This window comes from Chionomys nivalis, chromosome 7, assembly GCF_950005125.1.
Source record: "Chionomys nivalis chromosome 7, mChiNiv1.1, whole genome shotgun sequence".
NCBI lineage: Eukaryota > Metazoa > Chordata > Mammalia > Rodentia > Cricetidae > Chionomys > Chionomys nivalis.
In genome coordinates, this window is record NC_080092.1 from 31,592,412 (window position 1) to 31,615,135 (window position 22,724).

Sequence of the window (22,724 nt, forward strand, 5' to 3'; positions counted from 1 at the left end):
AACGAGTCTCAAGACTCACAGAGTTAATCAAGAAAGTCAATTTGCCCCAGAGCCCATCTCTCTCTCCTGAGTACTGGGGTTATAGCTAGTCACCATACCTGTCGAGCTTCTCCATGGGTTCTGGGTAGCCAGACTCAGTACCCCATACTTGCACAACAACAGTGTTGCCCACGGAACCACACGCCCCATGTGTGTTAATTACATCTTTGCAAAACTATTAAAATTGATATTTGATAATTGTATTGTAAACAAAACTCTGATTTATTTTTTAAAAAATCTAACACTTTCCAAAACCTCCCATTATGCACAACTAATAAAAAACATAATCATATCCTATCCAGGGAAATTTTTTGATAGCATTTTACAGCTTCTTTGGTAGTTGTTAATCTTGATTGCCACCTTGATTTGAATGAGAAGCACTTGGGAGATTTGTAAAGCTCTGGCTGTTTCTGTTAAGGTGGGCAACACCAACTATAGGCTGGTAGCCCAGATATAATTTAAAAAGAAGCCAAAAAGAAAGCTTTTTACAGGAGTAAAGCACTGCTGAGGAGAACTCTGACCATCAGTGTGTAGGGAAGAGCTAGTGCAGCTGTCTGCCAGCTGTGGAGAGTGCTCCAGGGTTGCAGCTTCCATAAGTCTTTACCTGGATGGCGTGGGCATTTAGTTATTCAGTTGATTTTGAATTATTCCTGTTGCTGCGAGTCAGGCCTCACCCATATTCCTGTTAGTAAATCCCATAAAAATCCACTGGTTTACCAAAAGGAAAGCCTAACATATTTTTTTCATGTTCCCTAGCTGACATACTGTGAGCTCTTTTCCTTTGATTATGCATCAATGATCATATATTTTTGTTCTTCTTTCAGTCAAAGTGAAGGCCCAAAAATTAATATTACATTAATAATACCACTGAATGGCGGTCTGCCATAGATCAGGAATGCACAAACAGTGGTACTAGATAGGGCATGATGACATCATCTTACAGGGGGGAAAACTTAGGCTCAAGCATGTCAGGTCAAAAAGCTAGTGAAAGCGATTTCCTTAAGTCATATTATGGTTCTTTGAGTGAATATAGGTAGCTCTGGATATTGTATGAAAGAGTATTGTTTTTCAGTACATTATTTTAAGTGAATAAATGAATTTATAAGATTATTAGAAATAAAAGCAAGACACAAAAATAATGAATATTAATATGTTACACATATTACAGAAAAATTGAAAGTATTGTACTCCTAAGCAAAATAAACATTAGTTGGATCCATTCTTATTTGTAAATATATCTGGGAATATATGAACACCACATGAAGAGTATAGAGAAGAAACAGATTTGGAGTGTCATGAACACGCAGGCCTCAAGTGAGACATGGATGGTATTTGGTCTGCTGGGTGAAGATCTATTCGGATTGGGATTGAAGTAGGGAGGTGGACTATATCTCAGGCTGCAGAGTCCCATGATCAAGTAAGAAGTTTTATTTTGAGAACAATTAGTAAAGCAAATTAGTCTGAGAGCATGGGGAATAGAAAGAGCTGAGGCTCTGCAGGGCCAGTCTTAGAGGGCCACTCTTAATTTTAAGTAGTGCAATAGGTCTCAACAGTCTCCAAAACCACACGTACTAGCCAACTCATTCTCCTTACTATTGTCGCCAAAGGATACATGTATGAAAACACAGTGAAGAAATGGTGTCACACTATGCCAGCGTGGTTTTGAGATCAGAAAGCGGTTAATGGCTTTTCATCATCGCTGCCCTCACCTCGGAGGTCTGGAGCGTCAGCATTCTGTGAGGCTGAGGGAAGACCATTTGCCATTATGATTTCACTGAGACAGAAGTTCTGACCTGAGTTCTTCCCAGCGGACTTCCAGGCGTCAGAAGCTGTCTCCAGTCTCTGGTGGGCGTCATTTCTCCTTTGCAGCCAATAGAACTGGTGAAGGCTTTGAACTCCAGGTAAGTGCTGACTGGGTGAACTCCTTAGGTTACACAGTTAAAATATAGAAAATAGGAGACGTTATAGTGGGTAATTAACACTTAGAATTCCCTTCTATAACAGGGTCTACGCGGGGCGGCCGGTCCATTGTATTCATACTACAGCTTTCTGTTAGTTCTTCAATGGGACTCCTGAGTGTGTAAACTCTGATTCTTGCACCTTCGCTCGGGGGTCTTTTATTTTCCTACTGGCTTGTCTTGTCTAACTTCAATATGATGCTTTCATTTTATCTCACTATACGATAACAAGCTGTAGTTTAAGTTTTGTTGTTGTCTCTTAGGAGCTTGCTCTTTTCTAATGAGAGACAGAGGGGGCGTGGATCCGGGTGGGAGAGGAGGTTGGGAGGAAAGGGGAGGACGGGAGGAAGGGAAAACTGTACTCTGGTTATATCATAGGAGAAAAGAGTCTATGTTTAATTAAAAGGGAAGGAGAGCAATAATGTTTGAGATATACTAGAGCCCAAATTGGCGTCCATGTGACAGTAAATTGCAGTTACTGTTCAAGAAATAGAAATATTTCTCAGAGGTAATTTCATTTATGCCTTTGATTGCCTTGATTATTAATATGGACATGAGTTAGACCCTGGCTACTGACCACAACGGGGGTGGGGGGATGTTTGAAAGATTGGGAAGGTGTTATAAATCCAGCAATTGAATCTCTCCCTCCCCTTTGCACCCCCATCCACTCCTCCTGTTTCTGTTCAGAAAGGGGCAGGCCTCCATGGGTGTCAAGGAGGCATGGTGTATCAGGTTGCAGTAGAACTAAGCTCCTCCCCATGTATTAAGCTGGGCAAAGCAACCCAGTATGAGAAATAGGTTCCCAAAAGCCAACCAAAGCATAAAGGATGCTTTGTTCCCTGTTAGGAGTCCCACACCTGTCACATATACATAGGTCAGGCCCATGCAGACTCCCTGCTTGTTGGTTCAGACTCTGTGATTCCCTAGGAGCCTGGTTAGATGTTTCTGTTGGTTTTCTTGAGATGTCCTTGGCTCCTCTGGTTTATACAATCCCTCCTCCCTCTCTTCAGCGGGATTCCCTGAGCTTGGTCCAATGTTTGGCTGTAGTTCTCTGCGTCTTTTAACATCAGTTAGTGGATGAAGCGTCTCAAATGACAACTGGGGTAGTCACTAATCTATGAGTATTACATAACATTGTGAGGTATCATTATGTGGACGTTTTTCTTGTCTGGTACTATCCAGCCTCTGGGGTCCTGGCACTCCAGGCAGTGCCAGGGATGGGCTCACTTTCATAGTATGGGTCTGAGGTTGAATCACTCATTAGTTGACTACTCCCACAATCTCTGCACCACCCTTACCCCAACACACACACACACACACACACATCTCATAGGCGGGACCTTCATGTAGATTCAGGTTGGACATCGGCTTCATATGACTCTTCTCCAAACAACTGCTGTTGCTATTTCTTACAAGGTAAATTATTCAGAAGCAAACCATCTTTATTTATTGTCTAGCATAGAAAGTATTTATTTCTTGTGCATTTGTTCTTGCTTAAGTGTTAATTTTTCTTACAATTGCTAAAGTTGATACTATTTTGGAGCAGTTTCACTCTCAGCAGTGCTGTATGAAAATTGCTCATTTATTCTCTGCCCCCCCCCCACGCTCAGCCTCTCAGATTATCAACGGTCTGAACCAGAGTGTTCCACTGGTCACAACTGCAGAGCGTACCTGGAGACATCATATTATCCATATTCCACTAGTGTGTTTCACTGTCGTTGGTTTTTGTGTTTGCTATGATACACAAAACAAAATGCCAAGACCAACATCAAAGTTCCCCATGTTCAGTTAATAGTTACCTATAATGTGGGATATGGGTCTCTTTGTATCCTTCTGTATCTACTTACCCAATTTCCCTGGGACAAAGAAATAAAAGGCAACCTCTGCTTTTGAGAGACGTTAATAATATAAACAGAATATCCTCCAGATACAAAAGCAACAATAGAAAGGTGACAGAAATGATGAAAGAATGGATCTAGTTTACAAGATACAAATACATTTAAAAAAGAAAAAGAAACTGTATCTCCAAAGACACCCAACTATCAGGGAAAAAATATAATACCACTGTTACATGCACAATAAAACAAAATAAAATATCTTGGGATAAAACCAAATGAACAGATAAAATACCTGTATGTAGATACCACAAAACCTTACAATTCTGCTTCGAATTTCACCTCAACAAATGACCTTTAAAAAGAATCAAGTTTTAAATACCTTTTCTGCCTTTTAGTATCTGAAAGTGTGCGGTCAATCTAGTTTCTCCCAGAAAAAAATAATTCCTATTGATTTTGTAGTGAGAACCTAAATGTTTTACTCAACAAACTTTATGTAAAATCACCGTACCATGAAAAGGGTGATATTAATGCATCATCCCTTTCTTAGACATTAGAAGAAGCCACTGATATCTGTCTCTGCAGTCACTGTATTCTCTACTGATGAAGAGTCCCAGTATGTAGAGGCACAAAGGCATAGCTACCAGAAACTTGATGGGTATCAGAAGAGAGAGAAAGAAAGTGTTTGAGGAAGCCAGGTTCACTGAGAAGGGAACATCTCGTCACAGGGGAGGCGATGAGAAGTGAGAAAATATTCATGGTAGGGAGACTCACCGTCAGAAAAATATTTGTGATTGCATTTTTCTCAAAATGTCAGTTCAGGCTCTTAGTCCTTCACGGCAGATGACAACAAGCCATGGACAGAGCCTCAGAGACTGTTATACTACCCATTGGTACTGAGTCACAGGAAAATGAGCAGCCAGGGCCAAACCTGTAAACTTAGCCTGGGTACTCCTTCCTCCTATGCTGCTGAAACCCTTTGCTCATAGACTAAGAAACAAAGCAAATGAGAGAAACATATTAGCAATGCTGGGTGTGTTTTCCATAAGAATTTAATAGCAGATTCCACATTGGTGCGCTTGAGGCCTCAAGTCAAGACTGAAGAAGGTACTACCATCCCTACAGGATTGAAAGTATACTATCCAAAGAACTAGGCGGCCTGAATGAAGTCACAAAACAGGCAGAAGAAATGTGAATCAAGGCCACATGAATGCTGCTCCAATCATTTCTTCACTAGGTAAGAATAGAATTAAGAGTAGAAAATGCAAGGCTGGAGAGTAGAGCTAAGTATAAATGGAGCCCATGACTCTGAGGAGAATATAGAACATTATAGAATAATGTTTTAATTCATGTTCTTTGCAGTGTACTGGCCTTTGTTTTTTTTTTTCTTTCTTCAAAAGTCCTAACCCCATGAGTACCAACAGCTAGATCCAGCCACTAATAGCAACAAACTGGCTGAAGACATAGAACCATGAAATGCAGAGAAAATGTACTGAGTCAATGAGTCAATGCATATTGGGAAGAGGAACAGACAAAGGAATCCAGTGGCAACGTGTTTATCTTTAGGGTACAAATATGAGACTGGGCTCTACATAGAGAAAGAGGTGGGGTGAGAAGACCACATAATTAAGTCAAGGTGTGGTTCAGTTATCATTGCCTCAGCTCTGGTCCTGCAATGTGAGCACATAAAGTGTTGATCTGTCAAACACGGTCTTCTTGGGAGCTCAGTGTGGGTATCAGTATAGCGTCTCCACTGTAGACAATTTCTCACATCTTGATGGTAGTCTTTCATGCCTGCAGGCTTTGCTGCTCCCGGAATACAAGCTGACTAGGGGTTTAAAACAAGGAATCTGTGTGTCTCCAGAGTCAACAGGTGCAGGAGAGAGAGCAGAATGAACGCAAACATGCAAAGATTTCATCTAGTTTTAATTGTTTTGGGGAGCAAAGTGGGAAGTCAACTCACTTCAGCAGAAGCAGTATCTAAGTGCCTTTTACAATAAGAATTATTTATTTGTCTTCTGAAGTTTGTGAAAGTGGGGGGCTATGGAAAGTTTCGATCTCAGCTTAGAAGGTTTCATGTTGGAAGGCTTCTCAGACTAGCCTCAGCTGGAGTTTATCTTCATCATCTTTATTTCAGTTTTCTATTCTATAAGCCTCTGTGTCAATGCCACCGTTATTTCTCTCACTCAACTGAAACTTCAACTGAAAAAAATTCATGTTCTTCTCTCCCTTGCGCACCTCTCCTTGCCAGACCTCTGCAACACCAGTAGCACTGTGTCCCAGCTCCTGCTCAACCTTTCTCAAGTCGATTGGACATCAGCTATACTGGGTGTGTAGCTCAGCCCTTCATTGCACTATTGCTGGGTGTTACTGCATGCTTGGCTCCTTACGGTTATGGCTTTCATCACCACAGTGTGCATAGCTGATTGCAGGAAAACAATCTGAGTCCTATCAGATGATGTACTGCACAGTGAGGACAATCTATTGTAGACAATTGAATGGTAATCTATCCTTCTTGTAGGTCCTGATGTTTCTGGAACCCAACCTGACTGAAGGTTTGTGTCTTCAGCCTGTGCCACCCAGGCAGAGTTAACAGGACGTAGACCAGAAGGAAGGCAAATGTGCCAGGCTTCACACAGCTTTGAGTTATTCTGTAGGCTCAAGTGACCTCCAAGTGCCCCCCTGTCAGTAAGCATTGAATTGCCTTCTATTTGTGAGGGCTATGGACAGTTCCAACACCAGTTTGGAAGGTGGCTTCATTCTGATGGGCTTCTCAGATTGGCCTCAACTGGAGCATGTCTTTTTTATCTTCATTTCAGTTTTCTACTTCCTAACCATCTTCGGCAACTCCACCATCATCACGGTCTCACGAATGGATCGTCGACTACAAACACCAATGTACTTCTTCCTCAACAACCTTTCTTTTCTGGACCTCTGCTACACCACCAGCACTGTGCCTCAGCTTCTTGTCAATATTTCTGGAACTGATAAGACCATAAGCTATGCTGGGTGTATGACCCAGTTCCTCACAGTGCTCTTGTTGGGTGGAACTGAGTGTGTGCTCCTCGTGGTGATGGCTTTTGACCGCTATGCTGCTGTGTGCCACCCACTACTCTATACTAGCATTATGCACCCTCTTCTCTGTCAGGCATTGGCCATCTCTTCCTGGATGGGAGGCCTTGTGATCTCCGTGACTCAGACAGTGCTCATCATGACCATCCCTCTCTGTGGCCGTGACCTGAACCACTTCTTCTGTGATATGCTTGTTCTCCTGAAGTTGGCTTGTGAGGACACAGGGGCAATAGAGGACAACCTGTTTGTGGCTGGGGTCATAATGTTGGTCTGTCCTGTAGCACTAATTCTAGGGACCTATGCACACATTGGTCATGCGGTGCTGAAGATCAAGTCAATATCTGGGCGCAGAAAGGCTCTGGGGACATGTGGGTCCCACCTTGTGGTGGTTTTCCTTTTTTATGGCTCAGCCATGTACACATATCTCCAACCTGTCCACGGGTATTCTGAGAGTGAAGGGAAGTTTGTCGCCCTTTTTTATACCATAGTTACTCCTATGCTGAACCCCCTGATTTATACCCTGAGAAACAAGGATGTGAAGGGGGCTCTGTGGAAGATATTCGGGAGAGGAACAGACACAGGGTAGGAAGAAACAGAAGTTTACGCAAATATTGTCTAATATTTCTATCATAATTCCTTTATATGGAGAGAGAGAGAGAGAGAGAGAGAGAGAGAGAGAGAGAAGAGAGAGAGAGAGAGAACCATATAAACTGACCCAATTGTGCTTCTATAGGTTAATACCATCCTTTTATCAGTGAATCCTTCATGATTTTGTCTTTTTTTCATGAAGTTAAATAGATTATATCTGAAATTTGACATGTTCCATGATATACTTCTGTTCATGTTGCCTTAATTACCACACACATCATAGAAGTGCAAGCACTGTATTAGAAATGGGCCTGGAGATGTGAGGGTCATGGCCAGGGCCATAATTGCTTACAACAGATATATAAACTCTTGGCCTCTGCCTTTGGAACAATGCCTTCTACCTGGCACCGTGTTGTGAATATTGACCTCAGGATGGTGGCTTTTATCCTGAGTTTAGACTTCTCTCACCTCAGTAATGCCTAGAGCCTGTGCCATTCTCCACAGTAGAATTGTTCCACCTCTCTCCAGACTCATTCCTTTGGGAAGCTGTGACACAAATGAACCCTTAACCCCTGCTACATGAGGTTCTGGATGTGTGTGTGTATATATATATAATGTTATTCAGCCTCCATGTTTATTACAACACTACTTAAAACAGCCATCAACCAGGAAGTCAATGGAAGAACAGATTTTTTTATGTAATATAGAAACACAATGGAATATTACTGAGTCATAAAAACAAGAAAAATCCTGTTATTTTTCACCAAAAAGGGCAAAACTGAAGACATTATATTAGGTTCTAAAAAGTGTATCAGAAAATGTCAAACACCCTATCTTCTCATTCACACATACAGTTGGCTTCCTAGAAGAAACAAGAGGTGAGGAGAGATGGCTCAGCAGTTAAGAGAATAGGCTGTTTTCCATATGATCTGGGTTCCATTCTCAGTACCTACATCTGACTCATAACCATCTGAAACTCCAGTTCCAGTGATCCGATGCCTTCTTCTGGCCTCTACAGGCAGGCATTGCACATACATACATACATACATACATACATACATACATACATATGTTTATACAAATAGTCATACATACGAAATGAAATACTTTTCAGAGAATTAGCAAGCAGAAAATTCATCAGCAGAGACTTGGAAAAGTAACAGTGAGGGGCATCAAAGTCAAATAATGTAAAAGTATGCATTAAGAAAACAGAAATAATTTCTCATAATTCAAGTCTAAGGATTTGATTATGAACTAAATAATGCATAGTGTATTTCAAAATTACTAGAAGAAGGGAGTTTAAAGGTTCTAAATGGAAGCGTTTTTTTGGCACAAAAATCTCTCGCCCATCAGTAGCCAAGTAATACACAAAAGTACTGCCATGCAGCAAACCTCACATAAGAATTTTATTGGTGAGAGACACTGAATGGCTGCTGGCTCTGAATGGGGAGGGAGTCAGCAGTGGGCGGAACAGAGGGGAGGGACTTTTATAGGGATTTTGGAGAATGCATACGAGCTAAGGGAAAAGTATTGCTTGGCTATCAGCTTTATTTGGCCATTCATTTAGCACTGAATCACAGGAGTTAGGATTTCCAAGTCTCAGAACTTGGGGTCAAGAGACCAAGTCAGGGGCAGGGTGTTCTTTCCTTGGCTGTTTGTCCATACACCAAACACATAGAAACAGAAGAAATTGAGGAAATGAAAACATGAATTACCCTGGGTAGGTGATTCATATTAAATGCAAGCATTACCGTATTTCAAAAATTATACAATTATAACATAAAAATTTAAAGTAAAAATCACCAAACTACACTTATCTTTCACATAAAAGGAAAGAAAATTCATCAAACATGATCCTATGATATGCACATTTTCCCACAGAGACATGAACAGAATGTATAGTCACCATAGGTAGGGCACCAACAACAGATCAACAAAATGATTTCACCTAATACTAGGTTGGTGAACCAGTGAGTTTCCTGAAGCTGCTTACAGTAGTATGGAGCACACATGACTCAAAGGCAGCTACATCCCTGGAGATCTTTGCACTACGTATAGGCAGTCATATTTACTGCCTATACAAACCTGGAGAGGGGCCTTGTGAATCTTGCAACTTTCAGGAACTTCCTGAGCCTTTTAAGTTCTATGACTTTCTGGGCCTTGTATGTTTTGTTTACTTCCAAAGTCTTATGAGCCTTCTACCACCCTCTAAGAGAGGATGTTTCAAATCAAGTGAAATAATTACACAACACCCTGAGAGTGACACAGAAAAAGAATATGGGGTTAAAAGAAAACAGCCAAAGAGAGAGGGATGGAGAAATATCCTAAGGTAGGGAAATGTATGGAGCCAACAGACCTTGGGCTAGTGGGTAGTTCATTTGGGGCTTGCAGTGAGACTATAAACTCAGCTCCTCTGAGAATTGGAGTGACAGGGCAGTAATCCAAGGCCGTTTGTGGATTTCAACACTGAGAGTTGAAAGCTTAGACCTCATCTTAAAATAAGCCCTCAGAGAGATCTGACACTGCAACTCATTTGCCTAGCGTGGGCAAAACTCTAGGTTTAATGCTCACAGAAAGTGGGGGGAGAGAGGGGGATGGAGTGAGGGAAAGGAGGAGGAAAAGAGAGAAGAGGAAATAAAATGGGGAGAAAAAGAAAAAGGAGAAGAAAGTCTGTTTCCAGCGGCCGTGATTTGACAGCCCTCATTCACCGTGCTTGAATGAAAACACTGCTTCCATGAGCCAAAATGAATTCTTCCTACCTTAAATTGTTCCTGCAGGTATTATGTCACAATAGCAGAAAAACCAACTTGCATGCATGTATAACCACAAGTGTGTATATATGTACAATCCCACGACCTCCTTTTATTCTGCAGAAATGTACACAAAGTTGTTACTAGAACCCCACTTTACTGATCCATGCCCTAATCTAGACCTATAAGGGGTCACGGGGTGAAAACTCAGAGATTAACACAAACCCTGCTTCCCTTGTCCTTGTCTCTCTTTCCATCTTTTTTCAGTCACTGACACTCTTAAAATTTAGAAAATGAACTATATTCTACTAGATAATTAGTGCTGATCTCCCTTGTATTTGGATGTACAGTATATAAAGGAATTAAATTCATAAAAAAAGTGTCTTGTCACTCATAAAGTCTTCAGTGCTCTCTTGAACATGTCAAAAACATTCTTCTAATGCACCCCTTCCTCTACATTCACATAAATAGCAAAATGTGTTTTTAAACAAATAAATTATGAAGGTTAACACACAAATAATTCTGAAATCCCTTTCAAAACTCAAATAGTATAATGCCAAAGGAGAAGCAAATGAAAAAGTCAGAGGCAGGTGAATAACAAGATCATGTTCAGTTATGGAAATAAATAAAGAAAAAGTTCTCCAAAGAATAGGGGGCATGAAGGAACTCATCACAGAAGCATCTAATACAGAAACAGGTATATAATATCCTGAAAAACACCCTTTCCACCTCTGAGTGATCCGGAAGCTTAGAAGTCACTAGAGAGTCAAATCCTTTCCAGCGAATCCACTTCAGACTCCATTTTCTCATCAAGATTTGTTTCTTTCTAAGCCACAATCCACCTTCCTGTAAATCTATCCAGCTGGTCCTAATTTTAGGAAAACAGATACAGACTTAACTACATACTTAAACTACCATGCCTGGGTGTGAGCATGTTCTCACCTACACTCCGAGTTGGTGTAGGAGGTCCTTCTGTATTTGTGTTGCTTTCATTGGTTATTAAAGAAACTGCCTTGGCCTAGTTGATAGGACAGATCTCAGGTAGGCTGGGAAGACAGAACAGAATTCTGGGACAAAGGGCAGAGTGGCAGATGCCATGAAGCTCCGGCCCAAGACGGACATAGGTTAGAATCTTTCCCGGTAAGCCACGACTTCGTGGTGCTACACAGATTATTAGAAATGGATAGATAAAGATGTGATCTTAAAAAAAATGGAAGGAGGAGGGAAAGGACCACAGGTGAGATCACAGAGATCACAGAGATCAGAGGCAGGCTCTTTCCTGGATGATATTTTGACTTCTAGGCAGGGGAATCATTAGATGACAGAAATCCCTAGAAGGAAATCGTTTTCTGGTTTTATTCTAACATGACCCCCTGCTATAAGCTTTTCCTACCTTAATCTCGAATTTTGATAGGATTAGTCCAAGGAGGCACTATGGTTTGGGCCAGAATACATCAAAACATCTAATAATAAACTTAAATAAACAAGTAAAATATCTCCATCCTAATGATCACAAAATATAATTCTGCCTAATCTTTAAAACAAGAAACAACCATCAAAGATAAGCAACTCTGTGTAACCACCACCTTTTTAGTATGTTATCTTAGTTACGGCTTTTATTGCTGTGAAGAGACACCATGGCAATGGTAGTCTTGTAAAGAAAACATTTAATCAGGGTGGCTCTCTTAGAGTTTCAGAGGTTCCGTTCATTATCATCATGACAGGAAGCATGGTGGCATGCAGGAAGATGTGCTTCTGGATGTGCTACATCTTGCAGGCAACGGGAAGTCAACTGACTCACTGGACTCCTAAGCATAAGAAACCTCAAAGCCTGCCCCCACAGGGACATACTTCCTCTAATAATGCCATTTCCACACCAACAAAGCCACAACTTCTAACAGTGCCACACTGGCACATATACACATTAGAGTTCTTTCTACTCAGCAGTAAAAAACAATGATATCTTGAATTTTGCATGCAAAATAGAAATAGAAAACACTTTACTGAGTGAGATAACCCAGACCCAAAAAAATGAATATGGTATGTAATCACTCGTTAGTGGATTCTAGCCATAAACAAAGGACATTGAGCCTATAGTTCGTTATCCTAGAGAAGCTAAATAATAAAGTGAACTCAAAGAAAAACATATATTTATCCTCCTGGAAATTGGAAGTAGACAAGATTACTGGGCAAAAGTTGGGAGCACAGGGTTGGGGGTGGGATGGGGGGAAGGGGAGAGGGGGAAAGAGAAGGGAGAAGAGGAGGATTGGGGAGAGCTTGGGGGAGTGGGATAGTTGAGATGGAGGAAGGGTGGATATGGGAGCAGGGAAGAAGATATCTTAATTAAGGGAGCCATTTTAGGGTTGGCAAGAGACTTGGCTCTAGAGGGGTTCCCAGGTGTCCAAGGGGATGTCCCCAGCTAGGTCCTTAAGGAGCAGAGGAGAGGGTGCCTGAATTGACCTTCTCTTATAGCCACACTGATGAATATCTTGAATATCACCATAAAACCTTCATCCGGTGATGGATGGAGATAGAGACAGAGACCCACATTGGAGCACTGGGCTGAGCTCCCAAAGTCCAGATGAAGAGCAGAAGGAGGGAGAAGATGAGCAAAGAAGTCAGGACTGCGAGGGGTGTGTCCACCCACTGAGACCATGTGACTAATCTAATGGGAGCTCACCAAAGCCAGCTGGACTGGGACTAAATGAGCATGTAATCATACTGGACTCTCTGAATGTGGCTGACAATGGGGGCTGACTGAGAAGCTAATGATAATGGCACTGAGTTTTGATTCTATTGCATGTACTGGCTTTTTGGGAGCCTAGTCTGTTTGGATGTATAATTTCCTAGACCTGGATGGATGGGGGAGGGCCTTGGACTTCCCACAGGGCAGGGTATTCTGACTCCTCTTGGGACTGGAGAGGGAGGGAGAGCAGGAGGGGGAGGGAAATAGGAGGAGGGGAGGAGGTGGAAATTTTTGATAAAGAAAAAAAGAATTTCAAGATGCTGATGTTGCTCACTGAACTTGTCATCTGTAGAAAAAAATGCAGTTCTTGCTGCTTTAAAACAAAAAAGAAAAAAGAAAAAACAAAGTACTAGAAGGAAAACTTTAACCCAAGGAAGTTGGCTACATCAACAAAAACACAGACAATTGATGATCTCATCGCAGCAAATCCCAAAGAAGTGAAAAACACACAAATTAACATCACCAACAATAAAAACTCAATTAACAGGAGATAGCAATCACTGGCCATTAATATAAATGGACTCAAATCACTTATTAAAAAGACACAGGCTAACAGACTGGATACGAAAACAGAATCCATCCTTCCATCCTTCTTCTGCATACAAGAAACACATCTCAACCTCAAAGACAGACATCACCTCAGAGGAAAAAAAAATTCCAATCAAATGGACCTAAGAAACAAGCTGGTGTAGCTATCCTAATATCTAACAAAATAGACTTCAAACTAAAATCAATCAAAAGAGACAAAGAAGAACATTTGATTAATATCAGAGGAAAAATCCATCAAGAAGAAATCTCAATACTGAACATCTATGCCCCAAATACCAGAAGCAATCTACAGATTCAATGCAATGTCCATCAAAATCCCAGCAAAATTCTTCACAGACCTTGAAAGAATGGGAAAGCAAAAAAAAAACCCAGGATAGCCAAAACAATCCTGCACAATAAAAGAATTTCTGGAGGCATCACAATCCCTGACTTCAAGCTCTACTACAGAGCTGCAGTACTGAGAATAGTGTTTTATTGGCATAAAAACAGACAGGAAAAGCAATAGAACCAAATCGAAGACCCAGATATTAATCCACACACTTTTGAACACTTGATTTTTAACCAAGAGGCAAAAAAATATCAAATGGAAAAAAGAAAGCATATTTAACAAATGGTGCTAGCATAACTGGATATCAATATGTAGAAGAATGAAAATAGACCCATATCTACCACCATGCACAAAACTCAAGCCCAAATGGATCAAAGACCTCAACATAAAGCCAGCTACACTGAACCTCATAAAAGGGAAAGCGGGAAATACACTTGAACCGCATTGGCACAGGAGATCACTTCGCACAGACATTGTGAGAAACAATTAATAAATGGAACCTCCTGAAACTGAGAAACTTCTGTAAAGCAAAGGACAAAGTCAACAAGACAAAACGACAACCTACAGAATGGGAAAAGATCTTTACCAACCTCACATCAGACAGAGGTCTGATCTCCAAAATATACAAAGAACTCAAGAAATCGGTCATCAAAAGAACAATAAAAAATGAGTACAGACCTAAACAGAGAACTCTCAACAGAGTAATCTAAATGACTGAAAGACACTTAAGGAAATGTTCAACATCCTTAGTCATCAGAGAAATGCAAATAAAAACAATTCTGAGATTCCATCTTATACCTGTAAGAATGGCCAAGATCAAAAACACTGATGACAACTTACGCTGGAGAGGTTGTGGGGAAAACCCCACATTGCTGGTGGGAAGGCAAGCTAGTTCAGCCCCTTTGAATATCAGTGTGGCGATTTCTCAGAAAATTAGGAAACAACCTTCCTCAAGACCCAGCAATACCACTTTTGGGAATATATCCAAAGGATGCTCAATCATGCCACAAGGACATGTGCTCAACTATGTTCATAGCAGCCTTGTTTGTCATAGCCAGAACCTGGAATCAACCTAAATGCTCCTAGACCAAAGAATGGATAAGGAAAATGCGGTACATATACACAATGGAGTACTACACAGCAGAAAAAAATAACATCTTGAATTTTGCAGGCAAATAGATGGATCTAGAAAACATCATTTTGAGTGAGGTAACCCAGACCCAAAAAGACAAATATCATATGTTCTCACTCATAAATGATTTGTAAGCATAAAACAAAGAAAACCAGTCTACAAATGACAATCCCAGAGAACCTAGACAACAAAGAGGACACTAAGAGAGACATACGTGGATCTAATCTACATGGGAAGTAGAAAAAGACAAGATCTCCTGAGTCAATTGGGAGCATGGGGATCATAGAAGAGGGTTGAAGGGGAGGGGAGAGAGAGGAAGGGGAGCAGATAAAAATGTAGAGCTGAATAAAAATCAATAAAATAAGAAATTCAGGATTTAAACAAAAAAAAAAAAGAAAGAAAGCAAACCAAGCAAGCTAAGAGTAGCAAGCCAGTAAGCAACATTACTCTATGGCCTCTGCTTCAGTTCCCACCCCCAGGTTCCTGCCCTGAATTCTCTGAATAATAGACTAAACTATAAAATCAAATAAACCCTTTCCTCTCCAACTTGTTTTTTTGTCCTGACCTTTATCACATAAATAGAAAGCAACGCAGAATATTAATAGAGGGCATAAAGGGATACATGTAATCAGGAAACAGAAAGTTGAACTAACTGGAGAAAAAAGTGAATCAGCTAGGGGTGAGTGGGGATTGAAAATGGGCAATGGGGACCGGACAGATGACTCAGAGGTTAAGAGCACTGGCTGCTCTTCCAGAGGTCCTGAGTTGAATTCCCCCCAACCACATGGTGGCTCACAACCATCTGTAGTGAGATCTGGTGCCCTCTTCTGTCATGCAACTATACAAGCAAGCAGAACACTGTGGACTTAATAAATAAACCTTTGAAAAAAAGAACAAAATAGGCAATGGGGAAGGATAAAAATAAAAGCGAAGTATAGTGTAGATATATGAATGTCTTATGATGAAACCTATTAGTTTATATTCTAATCTTAAAAATTAATAAATATGGATGAAATTCAAAAGCAAAAGAAGAGAGGAAGGAAGTGAATGCATCCTAATTCACATAAAGGAAAGGAAATAAATATCAGATGGACCAGTGGACAACTATCTGGGCATCGTATGAAAACTCCAGAGAAGGAAGACAACTGAAGTTTGCTGAAATGTCAGGCTTCAAGTGTGAGGTAGGATTTGTCTGTGTGGCCAAGGATTAGTAGGGGTCAAAGTAGGGACTAGAAGGAATCCCAGGCTGCGGAGGCACATGACCAAGTTAGAAGCTTTCCTGAGAACACACCGTAGGTCACTTAGGTTTGACAGAGCTGGGGGAATAGAGTACTGAGAGCTGCAAGGCAGATCTCGGAGAGCCAGTCAAGTTCATTGCAATTGCCACAGTGGGGCCTTAGGTCTCCAAGGTCATAAGCCACTTAAAAGCCATTGCTTTTAAAGAGTCTGCAGGACTGGGGATACAACTCAGTGTTATAGTATTTTCTTTAACATGCAGAAGCCCCTAGGTTCAAAGCCCACAAGGTATCAGAATTCCCTGAGGGCAGAATTGATGTGTGCAGCTTTAGTTTCAGGAGTAGGTTTGATAACACACGTTGCTTCTTAGTCTCAGAGCATCAGGGTAAGGGGCATAGTCTCATCCTAGGTTAGGAGGAGCCTCGGTACTGTCCACTGCATTTGCTATCATGACTTCTCAGGGAGAGGAGCTGCGACCTGAGCCCTGCCTACTACAGAACTAAAGAAGGGAGTATCTCTCAGATATCACAAGGTACCACCAGTCTCTAGCGGGCCTCAACTCTCCTTTGAAGCCAGCAGAACAGAGAAAGATAAAGGCAAGAGTTTTGTCCTTGAACTTCAGGTAAGTGGGGACTGGGTGAGATGCTCACAATCACCCTTTAAAAAGAATCGGCACTAGACTCTGCTGTGTTGGGCTATTAATTTTGGAGCAAAGAACATTAAAGTAATGGAAAAATATTTTATCCCTCACGAACTCTTACATTCTCTGTCACCTAACCACTCTGCTCTGTTATACATCAGGTCTGGAAAATTCTTACCTGAATCTCTTTCTTTACAATTGCTTAACATTAGTGAAATAAGTTTCAAAACATAAACAGTAAGGCTCTTCTATACACTTGCAGGCATCACTGAAGGCCAAAGAATAGAAGTGTAGTCAGAGCTGCAGAAACAAACCTAGAGTTTCTTGGAGGGGTACACACAGGAGTACCCATCACAGATGGAGACCGTGTTCCGTGTGCCATTCATAAAAAATAACAAACTCCTAGATTCACTCTTGAAAGCTTGACTAAACTGGCTACAAACCGTCTGTGGTTTGGGGTTGTATACTGAATATTTAGGGTAGAGAAATTTTGGGTGTTGGATTGAGAACCTTGCAGATTTCCTAAAAAGCCTGTGGAATGAAAGTGGGTAGTGTGCCGTGTCCATCATGGAAGGGATGGGAGCCAACCAGAGTGTAAGGGGTCTGTACAGCTGAGCGGGTGGAGGATTGACAGGATAATCGTTTGGTGCCTAGTTGGTTTTGATAGTGACATTACTGTTCTAACAGCGATAGTTTAGTCACATGTGATGACCTAATGAAACAAAGTTAAAGCAGATTCAATACACACTCAAAGAAACCGATTAGGGATGATGAGTTAGAAGGATCTTGAATGTGGTTTCCATTATAATCTGGCAAGATCATCAAAACAGTGGCCTGAGCTGAAGGATTTAGTTCTACACACTGTTAGAAATAAATTTAACATCCTTGTTAGCCAAAAAGTTTATTATTTATAAAAATCATTCATAGACATAGAGACACATACGGAGAGATAGATACAGATAAAAGCTGATCTTTATAATAAATAAAACCAAATATGGAAATCTCAAAAGGGTGTGCACCAAGGACATTAGAAAGAAGGTAAACATTTAGCATGTTGTTAACATTTGAAAAGTAAAAATTAGGGCAGGAGGAGAGGTCACAAACCAGCTAACACAGCCTTCACCAAATAAAAAATATTTTTACAAATTCTGAAGGTCGCTCAGAATGAGTGTGAAGATCTGAATGTCAGGAACATGGCTCCTTCCAGGCAGTCTATTTTTAGAATCTTCATTTCTTTTTCAGGTTTTCTTCTTGGGCAGTCACCATCTTCCTTCCTGTAAATCTGACCCCTGATCTGAGTATTAGTTTCAAGAGAACAAAGCAAGGTCCTCACCTCTAACCTAGGACAGGTGTCTGAGCACAGATGCCAGTTTGCATTGGTCTTTATGGGTTCCTTTTTCCAATCTGAATCCTCATTAGGATGTTTACAGATGACTGATAGATTCTGTTGATCTCATTAGGATGTTTACAGATGACTGATAGATTCTGTTGATCTCATTAGGATGTTTACAGATGACTGATAGATTCTGTTGATCTCATTAGGATGTTTACAGATGGCTGATCGATTCTGTTGATCCTCATCAGGATGTTTACAGATGGCTGATCAATTCTGTTGATCTCGTTAGGTTGTTTACAGATGGCTGATCAATTCTGTTGTCATCCGAATCTATGTATGCAGTCAATGTTGTAATCCAAGTATAGAGCCAGGAACTTATTATTCTGTATTCTTTTTGACATGTGCAGACTCTTGGTGTCTCTCTATTTTTCATAATTTTCTAAATTTGCCAGTGCATGATGATGGCTGGGAATAAAATGGGTATCTTTAGGAGCCAGGGTGCCACCCTGGGCTCATTTCATGCTCCCACTGAGATTAAAAGTTTCACTAACAGGGCCAGGCTTGGTGGCACATACCTTTAATCCCAGCATTGGAAAATCAGAAGCAGACAGATCTCCGAGTTTGAGACAAGCTTGATCCATATGGTGTGTTCCAGGACAGTCAGGGGACACACAGTGAGACAGTTTCACTAACGAGGAAGATGAACTAGGCGGGCAGTTGTTTACCTTCACCTGAGGACTACGGAACCACGTGATGAATACACACACCATAAATACTTTCCCCTGTGAGTGGAAGTGGACCGTTTGGAAGGAGTTGACCTGTATCCACTCTGGTGATCCCACACATAGAGATTTCAACCACACGCACTGGGCTCCCTCATGGACTCCATGCTGATCAATTCCAGAAGCAGTGTGGTGGGGATCAAAGCTCACCTGGGTTCTGAGACGAAGGGATAGAAATAATGCAGGGGACATACCAGAGGCCTAGTTATGATCCGTGACAACAGAGAGATGCAATTGTTCTTCAATAATGAAAATATTTCCCAGGGAGATGCTCATTTCATGATTAACAAATATGGGTAAGGGTCAGGCCCTAGTACTGAGCAGAAGGAAGAGTGAAGAAAAGAATCTATACTCTAAGGCAATAATTAGCAAAATGTGCTAGCCAGAGAAACTGGTTCCTAAGTAGCAGAGCCAAGGGCAGTGAAAGAACCGCAAGGTGAGCAGTGTGAAACACAGGGAGTCTCTGGTCTCGGTGTTCCAGGTAAGCATTGAGGGTGGGGTTCTGCATACCAGACAGAGAAAGAAAACACCTTGGTCTTGAGGTTGCATACTTTGGGTCTGTGTCTTTCACACCGTATTCCTGAATAAAAGACTAGGTCCCCGGGAGCAGGACAATGTCTTTGTCCCACTAAGCAAGACTGAATAGATTTCAAGGCTCCCTGCCTCTCTAAGGACCTGCCCAGCAGTACCACAGGATGCTGCTGCAGGCTCATTGAGTTCATCCTTCAGTGCACTTCTGGGTCGGATGTTGTGCTAGACAGACAGTGAAGCTAGTTCTGCACAAGACAGGGCACCCACCATATCCACCCAAAGTTAGTCACGGAACTGTGTTTTGCCAGAAACGGATGCACGGAGCATGCTGCAGTGGAGGAATAGGAAGATTCCCATAAAGAAGAAAATAGGGGCTAGAGACACAGAGGAAAGTCTGTGGGTGAAGAAACAAGGCAAAGGACTCATTAAACAAATGTACTGGGAATCTAGTAGAGACATAGTATCTAGGGTTACAATCTGTTAGAGTCATTGTATCTAGGTTATAATCTGTTAGACTGCAACAGTTGTTTCTCACTGTGTGGAGGGTAACAGCTGAATGTATTAGCATTTGTATAAGATACCTTGCTGAAATCATAGTAGAAAACAGGGCTTGTTTTCTATGATTTATGGAGTTGTTTTTCTGACGGGGTTTTCTATGTGTTTCATGACCTTGGTCACAAGACTATCATATCAGGTCACATTTGTAGGTCTTGAATCATTGGGTACTGCAAACAGTACACAATAAAAACTAAGTTGCAGGCTGTGATAATTTCCTTCAGAGAACATATAGTGTAGATCAAAGGGGCTTTGGTATGAGGAACTTGTACCCCAAGCAACCTTCGTGTACAGTCAATAAATATTGATTCTTCTGGACGGTGGTTCGAGGTTCAGTTCACAGAAGCTTCCTGCTTCCGGAGAACCTAAAATCACATTCTGGAGTGACTTCCTCCTTCACCTGCCTGTGCAGCACAGAACTCCTGACAAACCCTTGCAGTGAACGATGTTCAGGTCTCGTTGTAAACTGGAGAGGCCAGTCCTCCGCTAGGAGTGTTGCCCTGTTTAACCTTGAGCTTAGCTATATGCACTTGGGAAGGCACTGCAAACATTTGCTAAGGCTCAGGTCATTACATCGTTGTGTCTGTGTCTTCTAGTTTTTTGGTAAATGGCTCTCACGGTTGCAGGTTTCTTCCCCGCTTCACTCTGCACTCGTTCAACTGAGATTTTAAATCAAAGTTCAGTTTTCTCTGATTCTTATCTTCTATTACCTATTTTGATGACTATTGGAATTTAGTTCTATCAAGGTCAAATTATTTTGGATTATGATTCTAGCATACATATGTCTCATAATTAGAAGTCTAATCTTTTCTACAGTAAATATATTATTTTTATTATGTGATTTCAAAAATTATTAATAAAACTATAGAACATGGATGCCTACATTGTTGTGCCACCAACTGAGATATATTGTAGGTTTGTTAATTCTTCCAAGACTATTCCTATATTCCTGAGATATTCATATGTACCATGTATTTTATGACAATATGAACTGCATCCATTCGTGTTCTCTGTAGGAAGAATTGAGTTGTGTTGTATTTGTGCAGGAGGGAGACCATGGAAAGCCTGAACACCAGTTCAGAAGAGGGCTTCCTGCTGCTGGGCTTCTCAGACTGGCCTCACCTAGAACCTGTCTTTTTTGCCTTCATCTCTGTTCTCTACTCTCTGACTCTCTTCGGCAACACCTTGATCATCATTCTGTCACGACTGGACGTTCGCCTGCACACACCCATGTACTACTTCCTCTCCCACCTCTCCTTCCTGGACCTCTGCTACACCGCCAGCACTGTGCCCCAGCTGCTGGTCAACCTCTCTGGACTCGACAGGACCATCAGCTTTGCAAGGTGTGTGACCCAGCTCTTCATAATGCTCTCACTGGGAGGAATTGAATGTGTGCTTTTGGTGGCAATGGCTATCGACCGCTATGCCGCCGTGTGTCGCCCACTCCACTACACAACCATTATGCATCCCCTTCTCTGCAGGGCGTTGGTTATATTCTCCTGGGTGGGAGGACTCGTGAACTCTCTGATCCAGACAAGCCTCGTGATGGCCATGCCCCTCTGTGGACAGCAGCTGAACCACTTCTTCTGCGAGCTGCCTGTTCTCCTCAAGTTGGCCTGTGAGGACACGGGAGGGACAGAGGCCAATCTGTTTGTGGCCCGGGTCATTATCTTAGTCTGTCCTTTAGTGCTAATTCTGGGCTCCTATGCCCACATTGCCAGGGCAGTGCTGAACATCAAGTCAATGGCTGGTCGCAGAAAGGCTTTTGGGACGTGTGCGTCTCACCTCATTGTGGTTACCCTGTTTTATGGCTCAGCCATCTCCACCTACCTCCAACCTGTCCACAGGTATTCTGAGAGGGAGGGGAAGTTTGTTGCTCTTTTTTATACAGTAGTCACCCCCATGCTCAACCCTCTGATTTATACCCTGAGGAACAAGGATGTGAAGGGGGCTCTGTGGAAGGTACTGGGGAGAGGCACAGACTCCAGGTAGAAGAGGAAACAAGAACAAGTATAATATCTAACTTTAGGCCAGTACAAAGGATTTGATGTTTACTATCAGAAAACATTATTCATAAGTGTCAGCATATAATACATCATTTTAATTGGAATTTCTCACTTTTTTGCTAATGATATCACTTGTTTATCTTATATTACTATGGAAATGATAATAAAGAAATTCAAGCACCTTCCTGAGTGGTATGTCCCACTTAGAATCAGTCTATATGGTCAAGACACTGCCTTCATCACGCTCTCCCAACTCATCAGAGTTTGAGGTTTCATTTTCTAGAGTAGACTAGCAGAGTAATCACAAGACTTTGGCCTTGAGACTCAAGGCTGGCTGGTGAAGCCTAACACTGGGGTGATCCTAATGGCATCCACACCCAGGTTAGGGTCCATACAAAGAGTGCTAGAATCAAATCAAGAGGAGACCTGTCGCCCTAATACCACATTTCCGTTCTGGCCATTGTCACCTGCAACTGGTTACAGTGAACTTGGGGCGTGGGTCTACCTCAGCAGTGTACAGCTCATGCCAGTGTGTACACTGGTCTTATGTAGACCTGCAGTGGTCTCAGGGGGCCCGATTCAGTGCAGCCTTTGCGGTGTTTGTGGCCATAGGTGTTGCATATAGCCAGAGCCTTAACTAC

At 41.7% G+C, this 22,724-nt stretch overlaps 2 protein-coding genes across 2 annotated transcripts; both read left to right on the forward strand.

Moving 5' to 3' along the window:
• Positions 1–6,554: 6,554 nt before the first annotated feature.
• On the forward strand, positions 6,555–7,490 carry LOC130878038 (olfactory receptor 10-like). Its single transcript, XM_057775796.1, has one exon. The coding sequence runs from the start codon at positions 6,555–6,557 to the stop codon at positions 7,488–7,490; it is 936 nt and encodes a 311-aa protein (XP_057631779.1).
• Positions 7,491–21,133: 13,643 nt separating this feature from the next.
• Positions 21,134–22,069, forward strand: LOC130877881 (olfactory receptor 2Y1-like). The gene has a single exon (XM_057775517.1). It carries the CDS (start codon positions 21,134–21,136, stop codon positions 22,067–22,069), a length of 936 nt encoding a protein of 311 aa, XP_057631500.1.
• The last annotated feature ends 655 nt before the right edge of the window (positions 22,070–22,724 follow it).